The sequence below is a fragment of the Agelaius phoeniceus genome, chromosome 4 (assembly GCF_051311805.1).
Source record: "Agelaius phoeniceus isolate bAgePho1 chromosome 4, bAgePho1.hap1, whole genome shotgun sequence".
Lineage (NCBI taxonomy): Eukaryota > Metazoa > Chordata > Aves > Passeriformes > Icteridae > Agelaius > Agelaius phoeniceus.
Genome location: NC_135268.1, coordinates 13,767,586 through 13,786,321, shown reverse-complemented (window position 1 = coordinate 13,786,321; position 18,736 = coordinate 13,767,586). Strand labels below are relative to the sequence as shown.

The following is an 18,736-nucleotide window of genomic DNA, read 5'->3' as shown; positions in this document are numbered from 1 at the left end:
ATGATCTCAATTAACCAGGTGTTGCTCTTGCACAGTGCAATTGCAATTCCCACAGAGAATGACAGCCCTCAGGGTTGTTTGACCTGACAGGTGTGTTCTTGGCCTCCTTCACTGAGATTTACAGCCTCAGGAATGCCTGACTGGCCCAAAGGCACATCTCTATTGTTTCAGACGGCTGAAGGGTCCAGGGGCGCCACAGGGCGTCTCCATGTGTTCAGAGGTTCTGAGGAGTCCTGGAGGGTTCCAGAAGGGTCTGAGGCACCTCAGGGCTTTGAGGAGTCCAAGGTACCTCAAGGGATCCTGGAAGTCTGAGAGGTCCCAGAGGGACTGAGGCAACCCAGTGTGTCTCAGAGGGGGTTGTGAGGGTCTGAGAGCTCAGAGGGGCCCCAGGAATCTGAGATGCCCTGGGGGCTCCTGGCAGTTCTGAGGGGTCTGAGGCACCCCAGGGCTCTGAGGCGTCCAAGGCACCTCAGGGGGTCTCTGAGGGCTCTGAGGGGCCCTGGGGGGGGGTGGGGGGGGGGGGAAGGTTCTGAAGGTCTGAGAGATTCTGAGGACACCAGGAAGTCTGAGGAGTCTGAGGCAGCTCAGGGTCTAAGGGGTTTGAGGGGCCCTGGGAGGTTCCAGCAGGTCTGAGGGCTCTGAGGGGTCCCGGGAGTCGGACGGCTCGGAGGGGTGCTGTGAGGTGCCCCGGGGCGCTCCGGCGGTCCGAGGACGCTGAGGTGTCCCGGAGATCGGAGGAGTCCGGGGCGCCCTGAAGGACTCTGAGGCAGCTCTCGGGCGCCCCCTAGCGGTGACTGCCGGCGCAGGACGGGGCGGAGCCGCGTCGTGACGCCATCGGCGCGCGCCGCGCGGTGACGTCATCACGGTCGTTCCCGGCGCCGCTCCCGATCCCGATCCCGATCCCGGCCCCGGCCCGTGAGGGCGGCTTGGGGCGGTCAGATGCGGCGGCGGACAGGATGCACCAGAAGCTGCTTCGCAGCGCGCACTACATCGAGCTGGGCAGCTACCAGTACTGGCCGGTGCTGGTGCCCCGCGGCATCCGGCTCTACACGTACGAGCAGATCCCGGTGTTCCTGAAGGACAACCCCTACATCACCGATGGATACCGTGCATACCTGCCCTCCCGCCTGTGCATCAAGAGGTGAGCGCGCCCCGCGGCCCCGGGCGCCCCCCGGCCCCGCCGCCGCTCATCCCCGCCCCGCCTTGTGCCTCCTCTCACTCAGCCTCTTCATCCTCTCCAACGAGACCGTCAACATCTGGAGCCACCTGCTCGGCTTCCTTCTCTTCTTCACGCTCGGCATCTACGACCTGACCGCCGTGCTGCCGGCCGCCGGCGCCTCCCGCGAGGACTTCGTCATCTGCTCCGTCTGCCTCTTCTGCTTCCAGGTGGGCGCCGGCTGCCGGCGGCGCTGAGCCCTCCCGCGGTGCGGGCACAGCGCGGGCCCGGCGGCATCGCTCCGCGGGGCAAAAACCGAACGCAGCTGGCACAAGAGAGAGTCTGTGATAAACGAGTGCGTTTGTCCGGGCCGTGTGTCAGAGCTGCTGCAGCTTGAGGGGGCCTGACGCGGCTCCAGGTGCTGCTGGACACGGCCGAGCACCCTGGGATTCCAGGGATCAGCCGCGGCCCGATGGTCGGGAAGGGCAGGAGGGCTGGTGGCCTCACTTTCTCCTTGTCAGAGGAATGTGTTTGCACAGCAGACTTGAGTCCTGTCTCCGGTGGGCCCCTGCATCTTGTGAGAGCACAGAGAGCTAAAGGCACCACTGGTGTTCTCTGCAGGGTACAGGATGCCTTTGTACAGCCACAACTGGCTCTAGTGCTCCTCCCTGCCCCTACAGAAGGCCACAGAGAACCAAACACTTCTCAAGGAAAAGATTTTAAGGCAGCCTAGGAGCAGACATGCAGCCTGTGCCTAAGAGTTAAATTTCTATGTGTTCCCTCAGTCAAGGCACACAGTGAGTGCTGGGCAGTCAGGGCAGATCTGGGCTTTGGGCTCTCCCCTGTACTGGTGCGGATGTGTCTCCCTGGAGCACTGCCAGCTCTCTGGCCTCAGGAGCCCACTTTTGCTACTTGTACAACTGGTTATCATGGTTTGCAGTGTCCTGCTCCTCCTTCCCCGTGCCAGAGAAGCTTTATGGTTGGCTGGCAGGGATCACAAGTGCCTGCACTGGGGTGCACTGCACAGCACAGCTGCAGGGCTGGGGCTGGTTGTGCTCCCTGCTCCTTTGTAAGGAACTAACCCTCCTCCTCTGGCACTCTGCGTAGGTGTGTATGCTTTGCTCAGTAGGATACCACCTGTTCTGCTGCCACCGCTCCGAGAAGACCAGCCGGCGCTGGATGGCGCTGGATTACGCGGGCATTTCCATCGGGATCCTGGGCTGCTACGTGTCAGGCGTGTTCTACGCCTTCTACTGCAGTAACGTGAGTGGGGAGCAATGTCCTTGCAGGGCTTGGTTCCTGTGCTCTCACTGCAGTTTCTGTGCTGCAGGAAGGGGGTTCTGCGCAGGTGTCCAAGGAGAACAGGAGGAGGGAGGCAGGGATGGGAACTGGAACATGTCCCTCTGACCTGAGCTGAACTGTGCTGGCTGAAGAGACAGGAAAATGCAGGTTTTCCTTTCCAGCTGTTGATTGCACAAGCCTCAGGAAAATATTTAAATTTCTCTCAAGGCAGGGAAACTTTACAGGTCCTACCTGTATCCAGTGACTGAGGCTGGTCATGGGATGTGTCCCATCACAGGTACTTTATTCAAACAGTATTGCCCGCGAGGTAGAAACAACCTTGTTTTCCCTCCTTTTAATGGAGGATGAGTAAATGAGTTCCCTCTCAAGGCCTGCCCTGGACATCGCTGTCCAGGAGCTGAGCTGGACAGGTGAGGCACAGGTGTATTGAAACATTTGGTGCAGGAAGTGCTTGGAATGAAGGATGTGGTGCCAGGTGCCTCCCAGGAGCAGTCCCCTCCCCTCAGTGCCAGCTGACAAGCAGAGGGCCTGCACTCAGACCCACAGCTGGAGCCCACAGCAGGGACAGGGTGAAGCACTGCTGTGCTCAGTCACTGAAACCTCCTGCCCAGAGCTGACTTCTGCATGCCACAAACTTGCTTTTGTTTCTTTGTGCCCTCAGTACTGGCGCCAGGTGTATTTGATCACTGTGCTGGCCATGATCCTGGCAGTGTTTTTTGCTCAGATCCACCCCAGTTACCTCACACAGCAGTGGCACAGGCTGCGCTCCATCATCTTCTGCTCCGTGTCTGGCTACGGAATCATTCCCACCATCCACTGGGTTTGGCTCAATGGAGGCATTGGGGCATCCATTGTACAGGTAAACAAAAAAAAAAAACAAAAAACAAAAAAAAAAAAAAAAAACAAAAAAAAAAACCAACAAACAAAAAAAAGGAAATAAGATTCCCTTTTGCTTTTCATTTTCCATCTTCCTTGAGTTCTCTTACAGTTGGGAAACAGTGGGGAAGCAGGAGGAGTTACAATTCCTCTAAGGACAGAATTCTTTTGGTCAATACAATCCAAATGGGAACACTGAGAACTGTGTTGAGATGGGACAGACGGCTTGGGAAGTTTTATTGTGCTGTGCTGCCCTAAAGCTGCAGGGTGGGAAGGAGAGCAGGATCCAGCTGTGTCTGTGCCTGGGCAGGGAGCAGCCTGTGTGGGCAGACCACACCCTCGCCAGGGCCGGGGGCAGGAGCTGAGGTGCCTGTGGAGCAGGAAGGAGCCTGTCAGGCTGCAGGAATGCTCAGGGCTGGCCACCTCCACAGCTCCAGAGGGCAACCAGGAGACACTGGGATGATTACTTGTCTCCTCCTCTGTTCCCTATGATGGCAGCAGAAATCAGCATTTACGTGCTCAGCCCTCTGTCTCCTACACAATCCTCCTCTAACAGCTCTTTCATGTTACTATTTTCCTGTTTGTTTCACTCCTTGGAATACATTGTGACAGCAGCAGCCCAGCACAGCCAAAGGCAGTCTGGTGTGCCCCAGTGTGAACCAACCTGAAATCAGTGCAGTTAGCCAGTAACACCTGATGGTGCTGAAAGAAACATTTCCTTTTCATAGTGAGCACAAACTGCACACACCTGGGCTGGCCTGGATAGATGGCTGTCCATGGGGTGAGGGTTCAGCCAGGTCCAGAGCTGCTGTGGAATGTGGCAGAGCACCACTTGGAAATAGATGTGGCCTTTATACATGACACTTCACACTGGCCCTCTAAAAATCATCAGTAGCAGTTGTGCCCCCACACTTCCCCATCTGGCTTCCCCTGGGATAGCAGGATGGAGTCTAGGGTACACATTTTGTTTCCATACTTCAGGAAAAGGGCCCACTTTTGGTAACAAAACATTCTGCTAACAAGATGCACCTGGTGGCTGAGTTGCTGGTTGTTGACCCCCCCACTGTGAGCAGTCCTGTGTGCAGCTGCTGTGGTCCCTGCCTAAGTGGGATGTGCACTGCAGGGTCCCTCACCCTAGCTGCTCTGTGCAGGCTCAGGGGAGTGACAGGTGACCTTGCACAGACACATGCTGTGCCTGCTGAACAGAGAATCTTGCATGTAGAAGCAAGAAGCTGGAATAAAAGAGGTTTCTTTCCACTCAGGCTTTCCCAGAGTTTGGCATGTGCGTCCCCATTGGATCTGTGCATAGCTAACACAGGCAGGGAAGGAAGATTCAGTGCTGTCATGCCTTTTCCTTTTTTATCTTTAGAGACATTTTTTTCTGTTTTTGCCTTCTAACAGAATAGGAGAGCTTGCTTTTCTTTTGCAGGAGTTTGCTCCGCGGGTATTTGTCATGTATTTCATCGCTGCTGTCGCTTTTCTCTTCTATATTTCCAAAGTTCCAGAAAGATACTTCCCAGGTAGGAAATTCTCTTCTGGCTGTTTTCTTTTCTTCAGTTAAGCTTCCTACGGTGTCCTAGTCCTTGCTGTGGGTCCTGAACTTCCTGGGAGAGAACAAGCTGACCATGTTCCCTATGCCGTGTTCCCATACAGAGTAAAAGAGTGGGAGGAGGCAGACAACTTCCCTCAAGTTCGTTAAAGAACTTTCCCTGTCACCCCTCAAGGGTAGGGTGTGGCAGAGCTCTGCAAGAGATTGATTGCTGATTGCACTGCACAATGTGGAATTGTGGTGGAACTTAACAGCTGCTCCTGAATGTCCCTGTTCTCCCCCACAGGCCAGCTGAACTACCTTGGCTCAAGCCACCAAGTGTGGCACATCCTGGCAGTGGTGATGCTGTACTGGTGGCACCAGTCCACAGTATACATCATGCAGTACCGACACAGCAAGCCCTGCCCCGAGTACAGCGCGGACCTGTGAGCCAAGGTATGGCTGCTGCCATCGTCGGAGGAACAGGATACCCCAACCACAGGCTTTGGGAATGCTGGCCTGAACCTCAGGTCACTGTCCCAGAGTGGGTCCTGACTGGTGCCAATAAAAAGCAGGGATGTGATGCCAGGCACTCTGCTCACCTGTGCTGCTGCATTGGATGAGGCTCTGGGGAGCTGCTGGGCCCTTGAGCAGTTTTAGAGCAGGCTGGACGTAGTCCTGCCAGATCCCTTCCAGCTCTGTGTCACAATCTGAGTAGTCTCAAACCATCATCAGTACTTGTCCTTAAGTAGCATTTTCCTCAGGCTTTTGTCAGGTTTTCAGTCTGCTTAGCATTGATCTGGATGTTGTGGAAATCAGATGAGTTGCCAATTACATGTGCACAGTGATTTACCTCGTTTTCCTGCTCTATTTCAGAGGCAGCACGAGAGGATTGGTGACTCTGGGGGCCTCACGTGAAGAGCTGTGCTGTCAAGGACTGAGGCAGTTCCTTTGCTGACTCCTGGGCTGTTAGCCCCTTGCCGGGACAGAGTGTTACTGCAAGCTTTGATAAACACAGCAGCTCTGCCTGGGTTGGAGGGGCGTTTCCTTCTCAGCCAGTTCCTGCCCTGCAGTCAAGCACCAAACAGCTCCTCCTGGAGCAGGACAGCGGGAGGCTGAGCTCACTCGGCATGCAGATCCCAGCAGGATGTTTTGTTGCTTGGCAGACATGAATGGCTCAGCCAAGGGTACTCAGGCCTGGACACCAGGTTTTCAGCTGGTGTGCACAGTTAGGAGAACACTCCTGGCAGCGTGCCTGTAAAATTGTTGGAACTGTGGGAGCTGGTCCTGGACCCAAACCACAGGCCTGTGGGTGGTGCATCCTTCAGCCTTTACAGGGAAGATGTGTTATGCTTCAGGATTAGCACAGGAACGCATGAACTGGAATTCAGTGGATTTCTGTCCTGCTCTGGATGACCTCTTTCCCATTCCCTGGGAGATAACATGATATCCTGCACACCTAGATCTTCATTGCAGATCTTAAAAATAGCCCGCCCCAAGGAGGGGCAGGGTTGTGCCATTGCTTGAAGAAATTTCTCTAGATCCCTTCAGTAATCTGGAATCAGTATTCCAGGAGTAGCACTAAGGCTGCGTGTCCATGTTTGTTGTTGTTTTGCAATCAGGGAACCTGCTGGGGCTGCAGATTCCTGACTGTTGGCCTTTCCCTATGTGCAGGATGATACTGCACTCACACACACTGCTGTCCAAAATGACTTGCTTTCACAATCCTGCCACCGTGCCAAGGCTGCTTGGAGTTTCAGGATGTGTTGTAGAACCTTCCCTTATGAAATGAACACCAGGGAGCCACAGAATACACTGGTTATCGCACAGCTGCTGCCCAGCACTATTAAGCTCCAGGGGTGCCAGTCTTCCAAACAGCATTAAAATCCTTTGGACTTCTGGGTTAGAGGCAAGGATGCTGTTGGGACGAATCCTAAGTGGCTACATCCTTGTGGAGAGGGCTTCCCCCAATGCACGAGGAGACACTGGCTCTGTGCAGTGACTACCCCAGGGCAGGCACGTTCTGTTGGTTGCCCAAAGTTGCCTCCCTCTGGGCTAAGGCAGAGGAGCAGGACTTGGTTTCTGGTCAGGGCGTGTCAAGGAGACATGGAGTGGAGAAACTTACAGACAGGCACCTGCACTCCTCGGGCACAGAGAAGGCAGGATGGGAACTCCTCCTGATGTGCTGGACAGGGATGCTGTCTGTTTAGGTCAGAGGGTGGTTTTGGTGCTTTTCTGTTGGTCTTTTTTAACTCCAGAAACAAGTATTGGCAAAACTGACTCTGCATTAATGATTCAGCTCCCAGAGCTTTCAGCCTTTCAATGTAAACACTGATTTTTTAAATGATTTTTTAACTTGACAGCCAAGCAAGTTTCAAGTGCACTAATTACTACTACTGAAGCCTGACAAGGAACTTGCAAGTGTAAAAGTCTGTTTCCAGTGTTATGTGTACAGTAATATCCCAATAATGTGTCTGTAATATTACTGAGCATTTGCTAATGTATTTTTATAATGGAAACTCTTAACTTCTCCAGCAGTTTTCACCAGATAAGGAAACTGATTGCCAAGCTGTGCATTTTTACCTGACACAATTTATCAAGCTGCATGATGATCTTTGATGTACATACTGAACTTATAAATAAATTCCAGTTCATTGGCTTTTTCTTTGGACTAACATTATTCCTGCACCTCATGCAGCAAAACAACTGATGTCAATGGCTTAGCCATCGAACTTGTGCCACAGACAGGGATTTTTGGGGGAGACTCTCTAGCTGAATTTGCTGATGAACTTAGCTTTTCAGCCTACTACCAAGTACTCTTTATTAACGGAAGCCCGCTGCTGCTGTATCTGTTCTTGACCATTTCCATTCTTACTTCATCTCACCCAAGAGTAAAATCAATACAGGGAGCATCCAAACACCCTGCTCCAGTAAACAACTGCAGGAAGGGGCTCACACCACATTATAGTTCTGTCCACAAGTACAGATCTCAGTCCAATGCCATTGGGACCCACATGACCTTTCTGCAGGAAGACTTTAAGGAGTAACACTGAAGTAAAGGATTTTCAACCAGTTGGACACAGCAGGATGATTGGGCAGCAAATACAACTACTTAAAACAGTTTTATGAGAGTCACAGGTACTCACATGACAGCTAAAAAATCATTCAGCAGCAGCAACAGTGCTTATAATGAGCAAATGAAAGCCTACACACAAATACTTCACCATGCAGTGTTGAAGAGACCTGAAAAGGCACTGTTACCAAGTTCCTTTATTTAACATCTCCAAGGGTTTTATGATATACATCAGCTTCACAAAAAAAGTTAAAAGTTCTGGCTTTAGTAGTACACAAAAAAGCTTTAGAAACTCCAAGTCTAACAAGAAATGGAAGTGTAGTTCAGGCAAGTGCACTTAAAAGCTGAATGCCAGCAATTTTAAAATAGTTTTTATGCTCTTTAATAGTAGGTGATGCTTCAGTCACAACTTTACCATACACACCATCTCCTTGATTTCCTTTCAAAATAAGCTCTATGGAACAGTAGCACAGCAGCCACCCTTGGTGCTTAACTCATATTCACTCAAATCACAAACATGATTGTGGCTGCTGGGTTACCAACCCCACAGCAACTCCAAGGGGTACATGATGTGTGCGAGCATGTGTATATTTTATATATACTTCTTGGATATATAAAAATACACCATATAGTATAAAAAACTCCAGATAAACTCTTTTTCTCACAGTAGCAAATATATCAACTTATTTTCACAGTACTTGGTTTTACTAATTGGGACACCCAGAATGATTATAAGCTTTTTCCTCCAACACTGGTGCTCACAGAGCCCCCCACCACAGCATTAATTACACACCTAAAGGCCATTTGAGTCCACAGGCAAACACAACTACCTGGTTTTTCCTTCCATCACCACAACCACTTAAAAGAGGTTGTGCTTCTTAGCACTTTGGGGCAGATGCTCTCTCCAGCAGCTGATCCTACAAGGCCTGTGCTTCAGTCCCTCAGCATGCAGAGGGAGAAGCTGTAAAAACCCATTGGGATTTCTGTCTGGGAAGGGAAGTGTCAACCCCTTACACCTTGCCCTCCTGCTACCACAGGCAGCATGTACATGACTACCACAAAAAGGTCTTTCCTGATTTCTACTAAGGTCACGTTGCACTCCATACATCCTGAAAAAAGGCAAAGGATACCCCATTCCCTGACAGTCACATATCTCACCTCCTTTAAATAGTGGACAGTGGCTGAATACAACCCCAAGCTTGGGTTCAGTTGTGTATAAACTACATACACCAGGAAAAGTCAGCTTAGCAGGGTGCACCAATCTCACATCGACCATGAGAAAGAATAAAATAACTCTAAAGAAAAAAAAAGTGAAATTTAATCAAAAACCTGATTGGTGTCTCAAGTGTGAAGAACCAGGTTTGTTAAGGCCATTAGGAGGCAAATATCATGGGCCATAACTCGTGCCAGCTCTAGTGTCAGTGGGGTCTGCAGCTTGCCTGTGCCTTGTCTCTCCCTCCAGCTTGGCTGTGCTGCAGTGTAAATGCATAGAGACCCTCTGCCCAAGCCCCCTGCAGCCCTCCTCAGCCTGGAGCCCCGGCGTAAACCAACAGTACTGAACACATTTCCTATCTGTAATTTACCTGATGGCTTCTGCCCACACTGGGTCTGCTGGTGCCCAGTCTCCTCCCTGCATGTACAACAGCCCCCACCTCTCCTCCTGGGCCCTGGAGACAAGCCCCAGGGCCGTGTGCATTGTTAACCCTTCCCACTGCTTTCCCACTGGGAAGACAGCAACAGCCTCGCTTTGGTGAGGACCAGCCACACTTAGGACCACAGTTTTCATCTCACTTTGTGTCCACTTCACTGCCACATTTGTCATCTTGCTGTATTCCAAGGGCTCTTCAGGCAGGTAACAGCTCTGAAAGACATTGAGAAGGGCAGCTCATAAGCATGCACAGAGATTTAAAAAAAAGGAAAAAGACTGTTAACCTGAGTGTCAGAAATGCTACAAAAATTGGCATGTGCTTCTTGCAGCCTTTGGCACCAAACAGGTGAGAAGAGCAGTAATAAAGCTTGGAAAGTCCTGTGTTGGACACATTTCTACTCAATCTCCTAAGGGCTTAACTCCTAAGCCTGGAAAAGGCACACTGAAGCAGGCACAGCTGGAATATCCCACTTAGACCCTGTGAGAAGTGAAACTGAGGAAGGTGAAGGTAGCTATCTGTACACCATCACTATGAGCTATGTTCAGATTCCAGAGCTAAGGGAAGCAATCACACATACATCCCAGGGGGCACTTTATCCAACTGATCCCAAAGGAGTCTCGTGATTTGTTTTCAGTGTGTTTTCAGTGAATATTGAAAGGGACCAAATGCCCCCATCACCTCCTGAATATCCAGCAGGAGGCATGAGGGGAAAAAAGCTCACAACCCTGAATATTTCACTTCACCTGTGACAGGGGGGCATGTGAGGACACCCGGCCACAAACAGGGATGTCCCCCATGTGCAAACACCTAGCTAATCACTCCTCAGCCTCCAGTGGAGCAGGACAGAGAGGGGGGACAAGCCGAGGAGCCCCCCCGCTTCCGTGTCCCCATGAGGATGGCCATGGAACCCAGGCTGGGCTGTCCCAAGGGGCACCGTCTCTGCACACACCAGCACCTCCTGCACCACAGGAAGTACACACTGTGCTCGGCAGTGGTCACGCCTCCTGCCATCACCCGAGGCGCCCCTGGGCAGCAGGACAGGGCTCCTTCCCGAAAGGCTCCGAGGGGCGAAACGCAGCTCAGTGGTCCAGCAGCCGACAGCTCCTGCTGGAACACAGCTGGGGCAGGAAGTGTCTCCAAAGCTCAGTGCATTTAGCGACCCTTAAAAGAGCATCAGGTTACAGTCATTTCATAAAACTATTGTGGTAAAAAACCAACAGAGAGGACACATTTTCTTTCCAATCAAAATCCAAGAGGAAAACAGACACAAATCCCAAGGTGTAATCAAACCAATCCAATGGTTGTACCTCACAGTCAACTCCATAAGTCATCTGAAGCACTCCACGTGCCCGAGGACAGCCCCTCTTCCAGTGTGCTGAGGAGTCTCCCAAAGTGCTGCAATCCCGGCCATGTCCCTGCTGGCTCACTCCCCCACACATTCTCACACATCAGTCAATCACCTGCTTCTTTAGTTTTGACTCTACAATTCCAGTTTGCTACTTTACATTAATGGCACTTACTATTAAAAAAATAATTCAAAATTGACCATTTAGGCACATAAAAAAAAAAATCTGCCTTTCATCTCTGCAGCTGCATAGATGTCTGCAAGGTCCCAAGCCATAGCTGTGCTCTGGAATTCTGGGCCACAGCCCGTTGAGGATGTGGCTGCTTTATTTTTATGATTAATAAAGGTAGTTTTCACCTAGGAAGCAAAGACTTGGCTATTTCCAGCACATAATCTGGATATCAGTATGTCTTGGTTCTTAGGTCTGCAGAGACATGAAGAAGCACCGCAGTTCATCAGCCTCCTGTACACGTGGAAAGCATTTTCCATGTGCTCCCTGCCTCTTCCACTCCAACGGGGCACATGGCACAGGGATAGAAAGGCAAGACCAAAGTGCACAAACAGTATGTCCCAGGGTCCCAAGTCAGTGACAGGGAATCATATCCAATTCCTCATGACATTCTGGGAGCCATCTGCCATAAGGAAACAACACTTCTGATTTTTTTTCTCTTTTCCTCAAAAAGATCCAAATCAGAATTAGCTATTATTTGCAATTCCACCACACATGCAGGCCACTGCCTCCTCACCCTGAACAAGCTGTACAACCCAGGCCCCTGGCATTTCAACCATGTAAATGACTCCACTAAACCTTTACTAAGGGGCTTGGAGAGGTATAGTGGGGGGAACCCATTGGAAGCCTCTACTGTTTAGAAGGGAACGGAGCTGCTCCAAAGGGATCTAACTCCAGTGCCTGCTGTGGTTGGCTCTGTGTGCTCTGCACCACCAGCTCTGTGAAGGGCACAGCACCAAAGTCATCTGTTTTCAGCCCATCCCCGCCATGAACAGCCCCGTGCAAGGAGCTCTGCCTGGGCCTGCCAGCCACCACGACTGTGCCGTGGTCCCCACGGCTGTCCCCAAAGCCCTGGTGCTGGGCATGGCGCATCAGCTCCGGCGGGTGGAAGGGTTTGGCCCCGAAGGGATCCAGCAGCGCCTCGTCGGGCTGCAGCGGGTTGGCTCGATCCTTGCTGTCGGTCAGGGTCACGCTGATGTTCTCCTTGGAGTCCGAGATGGTCAGGAACTCGTTGCTGCTCTGCGAGTCCCTGCGGCCAGCCTTCCTGTGCCGGCGGGCACGCTCTGGAGTGCGGTAGCTGGGTTTCAGCCCCTTCTTGGTGCTGGTGGGGGTGCTGTGGTGGCGTTTCCCGTTGTTCTTGGGCACCTCCTGCTTCATGCGCCTCTGCCGGGAAGACAGCTTCTGCAGGTTGCGCTGCTGCTTCACCTTCTGCTGCTGCTGGCTGCCTGTGATCTCCTCAAATGGAACCAGCCCAAACAGGTCCTGTCCGCTCCCAGCAGACTTGGGGACGAGGGATGGCTGAAATGGGGCGCAACCAAAGATATCCACACTCTGCGGAGAGCTGGGGGAGAGCAGAGGCTCCATCCCTGACCCCTGCCCATCTCGCTGCAGCACCTTTTTGCTGAAAGGAGCTTTGATGAAAACATCAAAGTCATCCTGCTCTTGGCTTAGGCTGGGAAAAGCCACCTGAGAAGAAACATCTTTGTCCACTTTCTCTCTTGCCTGAGGCTGCAGTGTGAAAAAGGGCACAGCTCCAAACACATCAAATTCTTGGCCAGAGTTGATCAGAGTGCTTGGTACCTCAGGCGGGGACATAGGCACCAAACTGGGCTCTGTGATTTCACTGCTGCCCACCCCATCTCTGAACCGAGTGCCCAGGAGCCCTTCCACACATTTTTGCTTGGTTCGGTCACAATCAGAATCAGAGCTCTGCTTTTCTTCCTCCTCTTCCACCTCTTCCTCAGAATCCATGAGCAGAGGTCGGTGGCCTAAATTCTCTGGTTCTGTATCATTGTCGTCATTGAAGTCCCCATTCTCTCCATGCAACACTTCTTCATCCTCTTGTTCTTCTTCTTCCTCACTGCTCTTGGGAGAAGGAGGATCCGATTCAAAATCACTCTCTGATTCCTCACCACCTTTTGTCACGTGTCCCTCTGCACTTTTCCTCCCTGCCCGGGGATCTCTAAATGAATGGCTCAGTTTTCCAGCCTTTGTTGGGGTCCCTAAGTTATTTCCTTGATTGCTGGCTGAGTTATCCACTTGTTTTCCAGGGGAACCTGCGGGTCCAAAGAAAAAAGCAAATGAAAACTTAAAACATAGAAACACAAAACTTTCTCCACACGCTCCACAGCCACACACTCCAGGAGCTGATGCAAACATATATCCTGTACTTACAGAGTGAAACAAGCTAAAAATCACATCTGACATTTCAAACAACACACATAAAATCAACAGACAGAGCTGCCAGCTTTACTTCTAAAGCACAAGGTGCCTGGACATACAGTACCAGCATTTGGGGGGCACACAGAACGGGCCAGTGAACACAGCTGATCTCTAGAGACAGCTTTTCAAACCCAGTCATTACACAGCCTCTCTCCTCTGGGGAAATGGGAGGCAGCAGGATTTCCACACTGATTTTCTGTATTTTTTTTTTTTAAGCAGACAAGCTATTTTTTGATGTGCTTCTGCTTTGATAGTCTGCTCTGACACACAATGCTCTAGTCATGACAGCAGCCCCTTCTAACTTCTGCAGAAACTGAGGCACAAAAGCTCTTGCTTTTCCTCAAGTTTGAGACCAATGCTTTCAGCTTCTCTATGGCAAGGAAATTTATCTACTTGTTTCCCTCTGTCATCTTCCCCCCTACTATTCACTGACAACTAAAACTGAAGGAACAATTCACTGATGAGTCTTTTGTGGAGTGGTTGCCTTGGGAACACTGGAAGCAGTAAAAATTTTGCAGTGGTACAAAAAAAGAGATGGCAAGAGCAGGAAGAGCAGGGGAGGCTGCACAGTGGCAGTGGCACTGCTCTCGTCACTAGGCACACCCAGTTTCTCCCTGTGTAAGAGCCCCATTATGTGGGGAGATGTTTTCAGGAGTGTAACTGACTGTGATTTCTAGTGGAAGGTAAAGAGCAGGAGGAAAATCAAACCACTCAAGTCTCTTCTAAGTGAAGCACACTTGCCCTTGGAATATCCTCTTGGCCACAGACAGGGTGCATAATGTCAGATGTAATGCCAGCTACAGCAGTGAGAATTTACCTCCCGGCAGGCCCAGAGGCACTGCCCACAGCCTGTGTGCCACTGCCCAGAGAGGCTGCCAGGCACCCTGGCACTGGGGACAAGCCTCTCGTGTCTCCAGCACCTGACAGCAGCTGGGGACAGGGCTGCTCCTGTGGAAGCAGCTATTAGAGAGCTCTACCCACAGCATTGCACTGCACCCCTGACCTCACCCAAGCAAAACTGATGTCTTCCACTTAGGGCTTTGTTACACAAACACTGACATTTAACCCACACCATGTGTTCAAAGGATGGAAAAAGCCAGAGATGGGTACAGGCATCCGCTACTTCTCCAAAAACCGTCTTCTGCCAGAATCCATCTCACAACTCTTGTTCTTGCAATATACCAAATATTTTCTCAGCTAATTCCTTCTTTCACAGGGAAACTAGTGTGCAACTTCTAGGTCAAGTCAGAATCTTTACTTTCTATGCTCCAGTTTTACAAGAACCACTTCTTCCATTTTTAAAGGGAATTAACAGCAATTTCCTCCTCCATCAGCTTCCTCACTCCTTTGCAGCTACACATAAAATAATCAAAACTCAGCAGCAATACAATTTATGTAAGGATTTAAAAACAAGATGATCAGAATGACTAAAACCATCAGGTGATTAGGGCTTTGAGCTGTTTCTTCTTGCCTTCTAGTGTCAGATTGCTTCTTATCTACTGTAATTTTAAATGCTATATATTTGCTTTACCCACTAAATTAGAATCTGGATTATTCTGCTGCTTACTTTAGATTTCCCAAAGGTACAGCCTTCACATTGCACTAAATAACTCCCCTAGCCTCCAAATCTTCCTGTTTTCAATATTTACTGGAACACTAATGTTAGCATAAATGCAAATAGATTTAAAAGAAAAAGGGACTACTTCTAGGTTAGATGTTAATACCACTTCCACAACAAAAAGCCCAGACCTTTTCTCTGTGTCCATATCCACAAGAGTTTACAGTCCTACAGAATGGTTACACCTTAGCATTTCATCTCAATATGCAGTAAACAACTAATACAGCTTTTTTTTTTTCAAAGAAGAAGTGAATCACACTGTTTCCTAATACACCTGACTTCCCAGCAGGTTTAAGTGTTATTGGTGTGCCACAGTCAGAGTCCCTAGAAAAAACACTGAAACAGGCACTGACGAGACAGAGCACAACCTCTCCCCCGAGCAGCTGAGCTGCATGAGGCACACAGGGTGCAGCTCCCAGCCCCAGAGCTCTCCAGACAGACAGCACAGCAAAGAGGACATTTCCCACAGCACACTCCATGCACAGGCACCCCAGCTGCTCCAGCATCCCAACACACCCACCTGCTACTCACAACTGCGATTCTTGCTGGCAATGCACAGCAGATCATCTTGGGAATTGGGCATCAAGAAAACCCAGCCTTTCACCCTAAGGTTTCCTCTCTTCAGTCTAACAAGCACAACCTCCAGAGGAACTTGCATGAAGCCAGGAACTACTGACCAAACCATCCCTCTTGCTGGAGACATGCATCCACAGCAACACAGAGGCCAGGTGCTTTGCCCCTGTACTTGGAGCTCTGAACCTCTCTTCAAGGAAATGCTGAGCACCTTCCTGGCTGACAGAGGCAGACACAGGGGAAGTGCTTGAATAGCAATAAGAAGTTTGATGTACATGTTGATTTTTACTTTGCCCACAGCAGTGTGTCCTGGCCTGGTCAGCACTGTGGGCTCTTGCTCCACTGAGGGCAATGCCATGGCACACTGGACATAGCACACACCAGACTTTGTGCTGGCAGGAATGAGGCAGTCTGCAGGAAAGGGAAACCTTAGGTGCACGTTTGTAAACATCTGTCCCTGCGCATGAGAAAACATGCTCCAAAATATATTAATTTTGAGGCCACTCAAAGACACAGCAAGAAGAACTTTTTCCTGTTCAAACATCACCACATCACAGTCAATAATTGCATCTCAGCACAGTGGTTTCTGAAGAAGGCTTCCAAATTTCTATCTCTTCAACTGAGATTGCTCCTTGTCCAGTCTCCTTGCAGGAGTTAACAATGTAACTTGGTTATTGCAGCACAAATCCAGTGTCCAGGTACTAGGTACAGACTGGGAATTATCCAACAGTGAGTACAAACTCAGAGCCCCCACTAGGGAGCTCACTATTATCAGAGCTGCAGAGCCAGCAGGTATGACCCCACATGGACCATGTCACCTGGAAAGCAGGTGGCACACAGATGATGCTGTGAACAGCAACTGGTCCTGATATGTGGGTTTGAAGAGAACTCCTGTACTCCAAGGAGGATTTCCAGAACAGTGATATCACTGCTTCCACACTGGAGTGTGTCAGGAGAGAACAAGTATCTTCCTTTATCCTTCTGTGTGTGCTGAGGATAGAAACAACTGGAGTCACTTGCTCCAAGCAGAAACTACTCTAAGATGCTCATCTTGCACACTTTTAGCCCTACCTGGCCAACTCTGAGGGAACAAACCATCTCCGCACCCACCTTTGCAGCTGCAGTGGCTTCATATTAGTCCCAGGAATAGGGATCAAACTGCATCAGACAAGAACCAAAACCAATCCAAACAAACAAAAATACCCTCACTAGAACTACCATATTTTAAACTAAGATAGGAATAGTTTGGTTTTCTACACTACAGTTGCCCCTCTTTCACTGCTAACAAAATCAGCAAATGAAAGAGTACTACACACAAGCAATCCCCCAAAAGGGAAAAGCCCCAGCTTAATGACAATTGGATGCTCTGGCCAAAGAGACTTCCAGCCTCATGTGTTGTGTCACGTTGATTTCATGCAATCTTGTCAGGCAACACCACTGCAGAGACATTCAGATGCATATTTATACAGCACTGCTGCACACTGGGGGCAACATCTGTTTGCAATGTGCTGCTCAGATTACCATACTTCTAATCAGGTTTGCAGCTTGTAGGGAACAATTGTTCTTGCCTCAAATGCGAGCCAGGTGGAACATCTTTAATCATATAAGAAGATCCCAATCTTCAAGGAAATTTTCTGTTCCGATGTTCTTTTTTGAGACACAGGATTTTAAGAGGATGAATTCCCTCTAACAACTGCAGTAATTACATGCCTTCTGCTGGTTCTTCTTTTTAGGGTATTGTGGGGGTAGCCCAGGAGTGGGGCATAAGAGCTTTAAGCTCCCTTGGAATTGGGAACATACTGCCACCATCATTTCATAACAATTTGCCACATGTCAGCCCAAGGATTAGCGGCAGGCTGCAACTAAATCTGCACCAGTTCTCTGACAACAGCCAGGGCAGCAGCTGCTCAACACTGTAATGGATTTAACACATCTCACCATCTCTATTTTCAAGAGCAACAAAAATGGAAGAACACCACGCATGTGCCTGGCACTATTGCTGACATTCTTTTAAATAATTACTCCAGAGATTAAAGAGCAATATAAAAAAATAGTGCAACGTGCCCATGACTGCTGCAAGATTAGAAAAAACTTGAAAAAAACCCCAGTAAATAATTTTGGAGAGAAAAGGCAGACCCTTGGCAGAACTCAGACATACCATTTATACTTTTGATGGGTGAACAATTTCAGGTTACTTTGGAAGGAGTATCTAGAATAGCTGAAGTTTTAGATGACCTTGATACAGGGAAATATCCTGAACCTGCAATCAGCAAGCATTATGAATAACTGAAACCACAGCCAAGAAGGTACAGAATAACATCAGTGAAGCTTTCAATGAATACAGATATTGCCAAGAACTTACTCTGCCAAGTTACCGAAACCTGAAACACTTTACAACACCCAGATCACTGCACACAGGGCTGGGCACCTTTAGACCATCAACATCAGTTGCCAAAGAAACACGAACTATTGCCAGGAGAGTTTTTCAAGTTCTAAAAGCAGTTCAAGTCTTTTTTGTTTCTTCTGGTTTGGTATTATTAATTTCTTCTTAAGTTCTGTGTCTCACTGAAAGGCCCAGACTGCACAGTGGTCCCAGGGCTCCACAGCCGTGGTACAGAACTTGCAGAGGTTTGAAACCGTGTTGGAAGCAGTACACAAATAAACCACTAAATGAATCATCATCCCCCATGTCTGCTTCTGCCAGGACATCACACATGCCGTGCACATCCAGCAGCACCTACTGCAGTAGGGCATTCCCAGGGATTATCCAAGGCTCCGGATGACTCCCATGGCACTGCATCTGGCACACAGCCATCTGGTTTGCTGCAAGATCCACAGAGCTGGGACAACACAGGCCACACCACACAGCCCCTCTTATCCCAAGGCAAACACCTGCAGCCACCACTGGAAGACACCACCAGGTTGCCAAGTGTGGGAAGTCTGGAAGTCAGAAGGAAGCTGCTTCAGAACTGCACTCACTTTTATTCAGTCCCTGCACAGAGAACAGGTCTGCAGTGGCTCAGAAGGAGTTACCACGGAGACACAAAAACCAAGTGACTTGATCACATCTACAGCACACATGAGCTGTACAACATTCAGCACAACTGTTAACGAGATGACCTGAACCAGAGCTCCATCCTGAGATCCCAGGCGACAGCTCACGG

General features: G+C 49.8%; 2 protein-coding genes across 8 annotated transcripts in view; one reads left to right on the top strand and one right to left on the bottom strand.

Annotated features, from left to right (window-relative positions):
* Positions 1 to 848: 848 nt before the first annotated feature.
* PAQR3 (progestin and adipoQ receptor family member 3) lies at positions 849 to 7,521 on the top strand. Of its 3 annotated transcripts, none has more exons than XM_054632734.2 (7): positions 849 to 1,141; positions 1,224 to 1,386; positions 2,264 to 2,419; positions 3,120 to 3,317; positions 4,764 to 4,854; positions 5,170 to 5,318; positions 5,739 to 7,521. In XM_054632734.2, the coding sequence occupies exons 1-6, from the start codon at positions 957 to 959 to the stop codon at positions 5,310 to 5,312; spliced, it is 936 nt and encodes a 311-aa protein (XP_054488709.1). In that variant the 5' UTR covers positions 849 to 956; the 3' UTR covers positions 5,313 to 5,318; positions 5,739 to 7,521. The 3 variants fall into 3 exon arrangements, with proteins under 3 accessions (XP_054488709.1, XP_077033032.1, XP_054488711.1); XM_054632736.2 differs by having other exon boundaries at positions 1,009 to 1,141; positions 1,246 to 1,386; XM_077176917.1 differs by lacking the exon at positions 5,170 to 5,318.
* Positions 7,522 to 8,114: 593 nt separating this feature from the next.
* Positions 8,115 to 18,736, bottom strand: part of BMP2K (BMP2 inducible kinase) — a 49,274-nt gene continuing 38,652 nt past the window's right edge. For 3 of the 5 annotated variants that reach the window (XM_054632645.2, XM_054632646.2, XM_077176916.1), the window contains one exon: positions 8,115 to 13,215. In XM_054632645.2, coding sequence (XP_054488620.2) covers positions 11,789 to 13,215 — 1,427 coding nt within the window. In that variant the 3' untranslated portion in view covers positions 8,115 to 11,788. The remainder of the gene's footprint in view (positions 13,216 to 18,736) is intronic. The other 2 variants (XR_008534221.2, XR_008534222.2) reach the window with 2 other exon arrangements.

Coding starts and splice junctions, on each gene's coding strand:
- PAQR3 (XM_054632734.2), top strand. CDS start 957: ATGCACCAGAAGCTGCTTCGCAGCGCGCACTACATCGAGCTGGGCAGC. Junction 1,387..2,263: donor TCTGCCTCTTCTGCTTCCAG/GTGGGCGCCGGC, acceptor CACTCTGCGTAG/GTGTGTATGCTTTGCTCAGT. Junction 3,318..4,763: donor TTGGGGCATCCATTGTACAG/GTAAACAAAAAA, acceptor TTTCTTTTGCAG/GAGTTTGCTCCGCGGGTATT.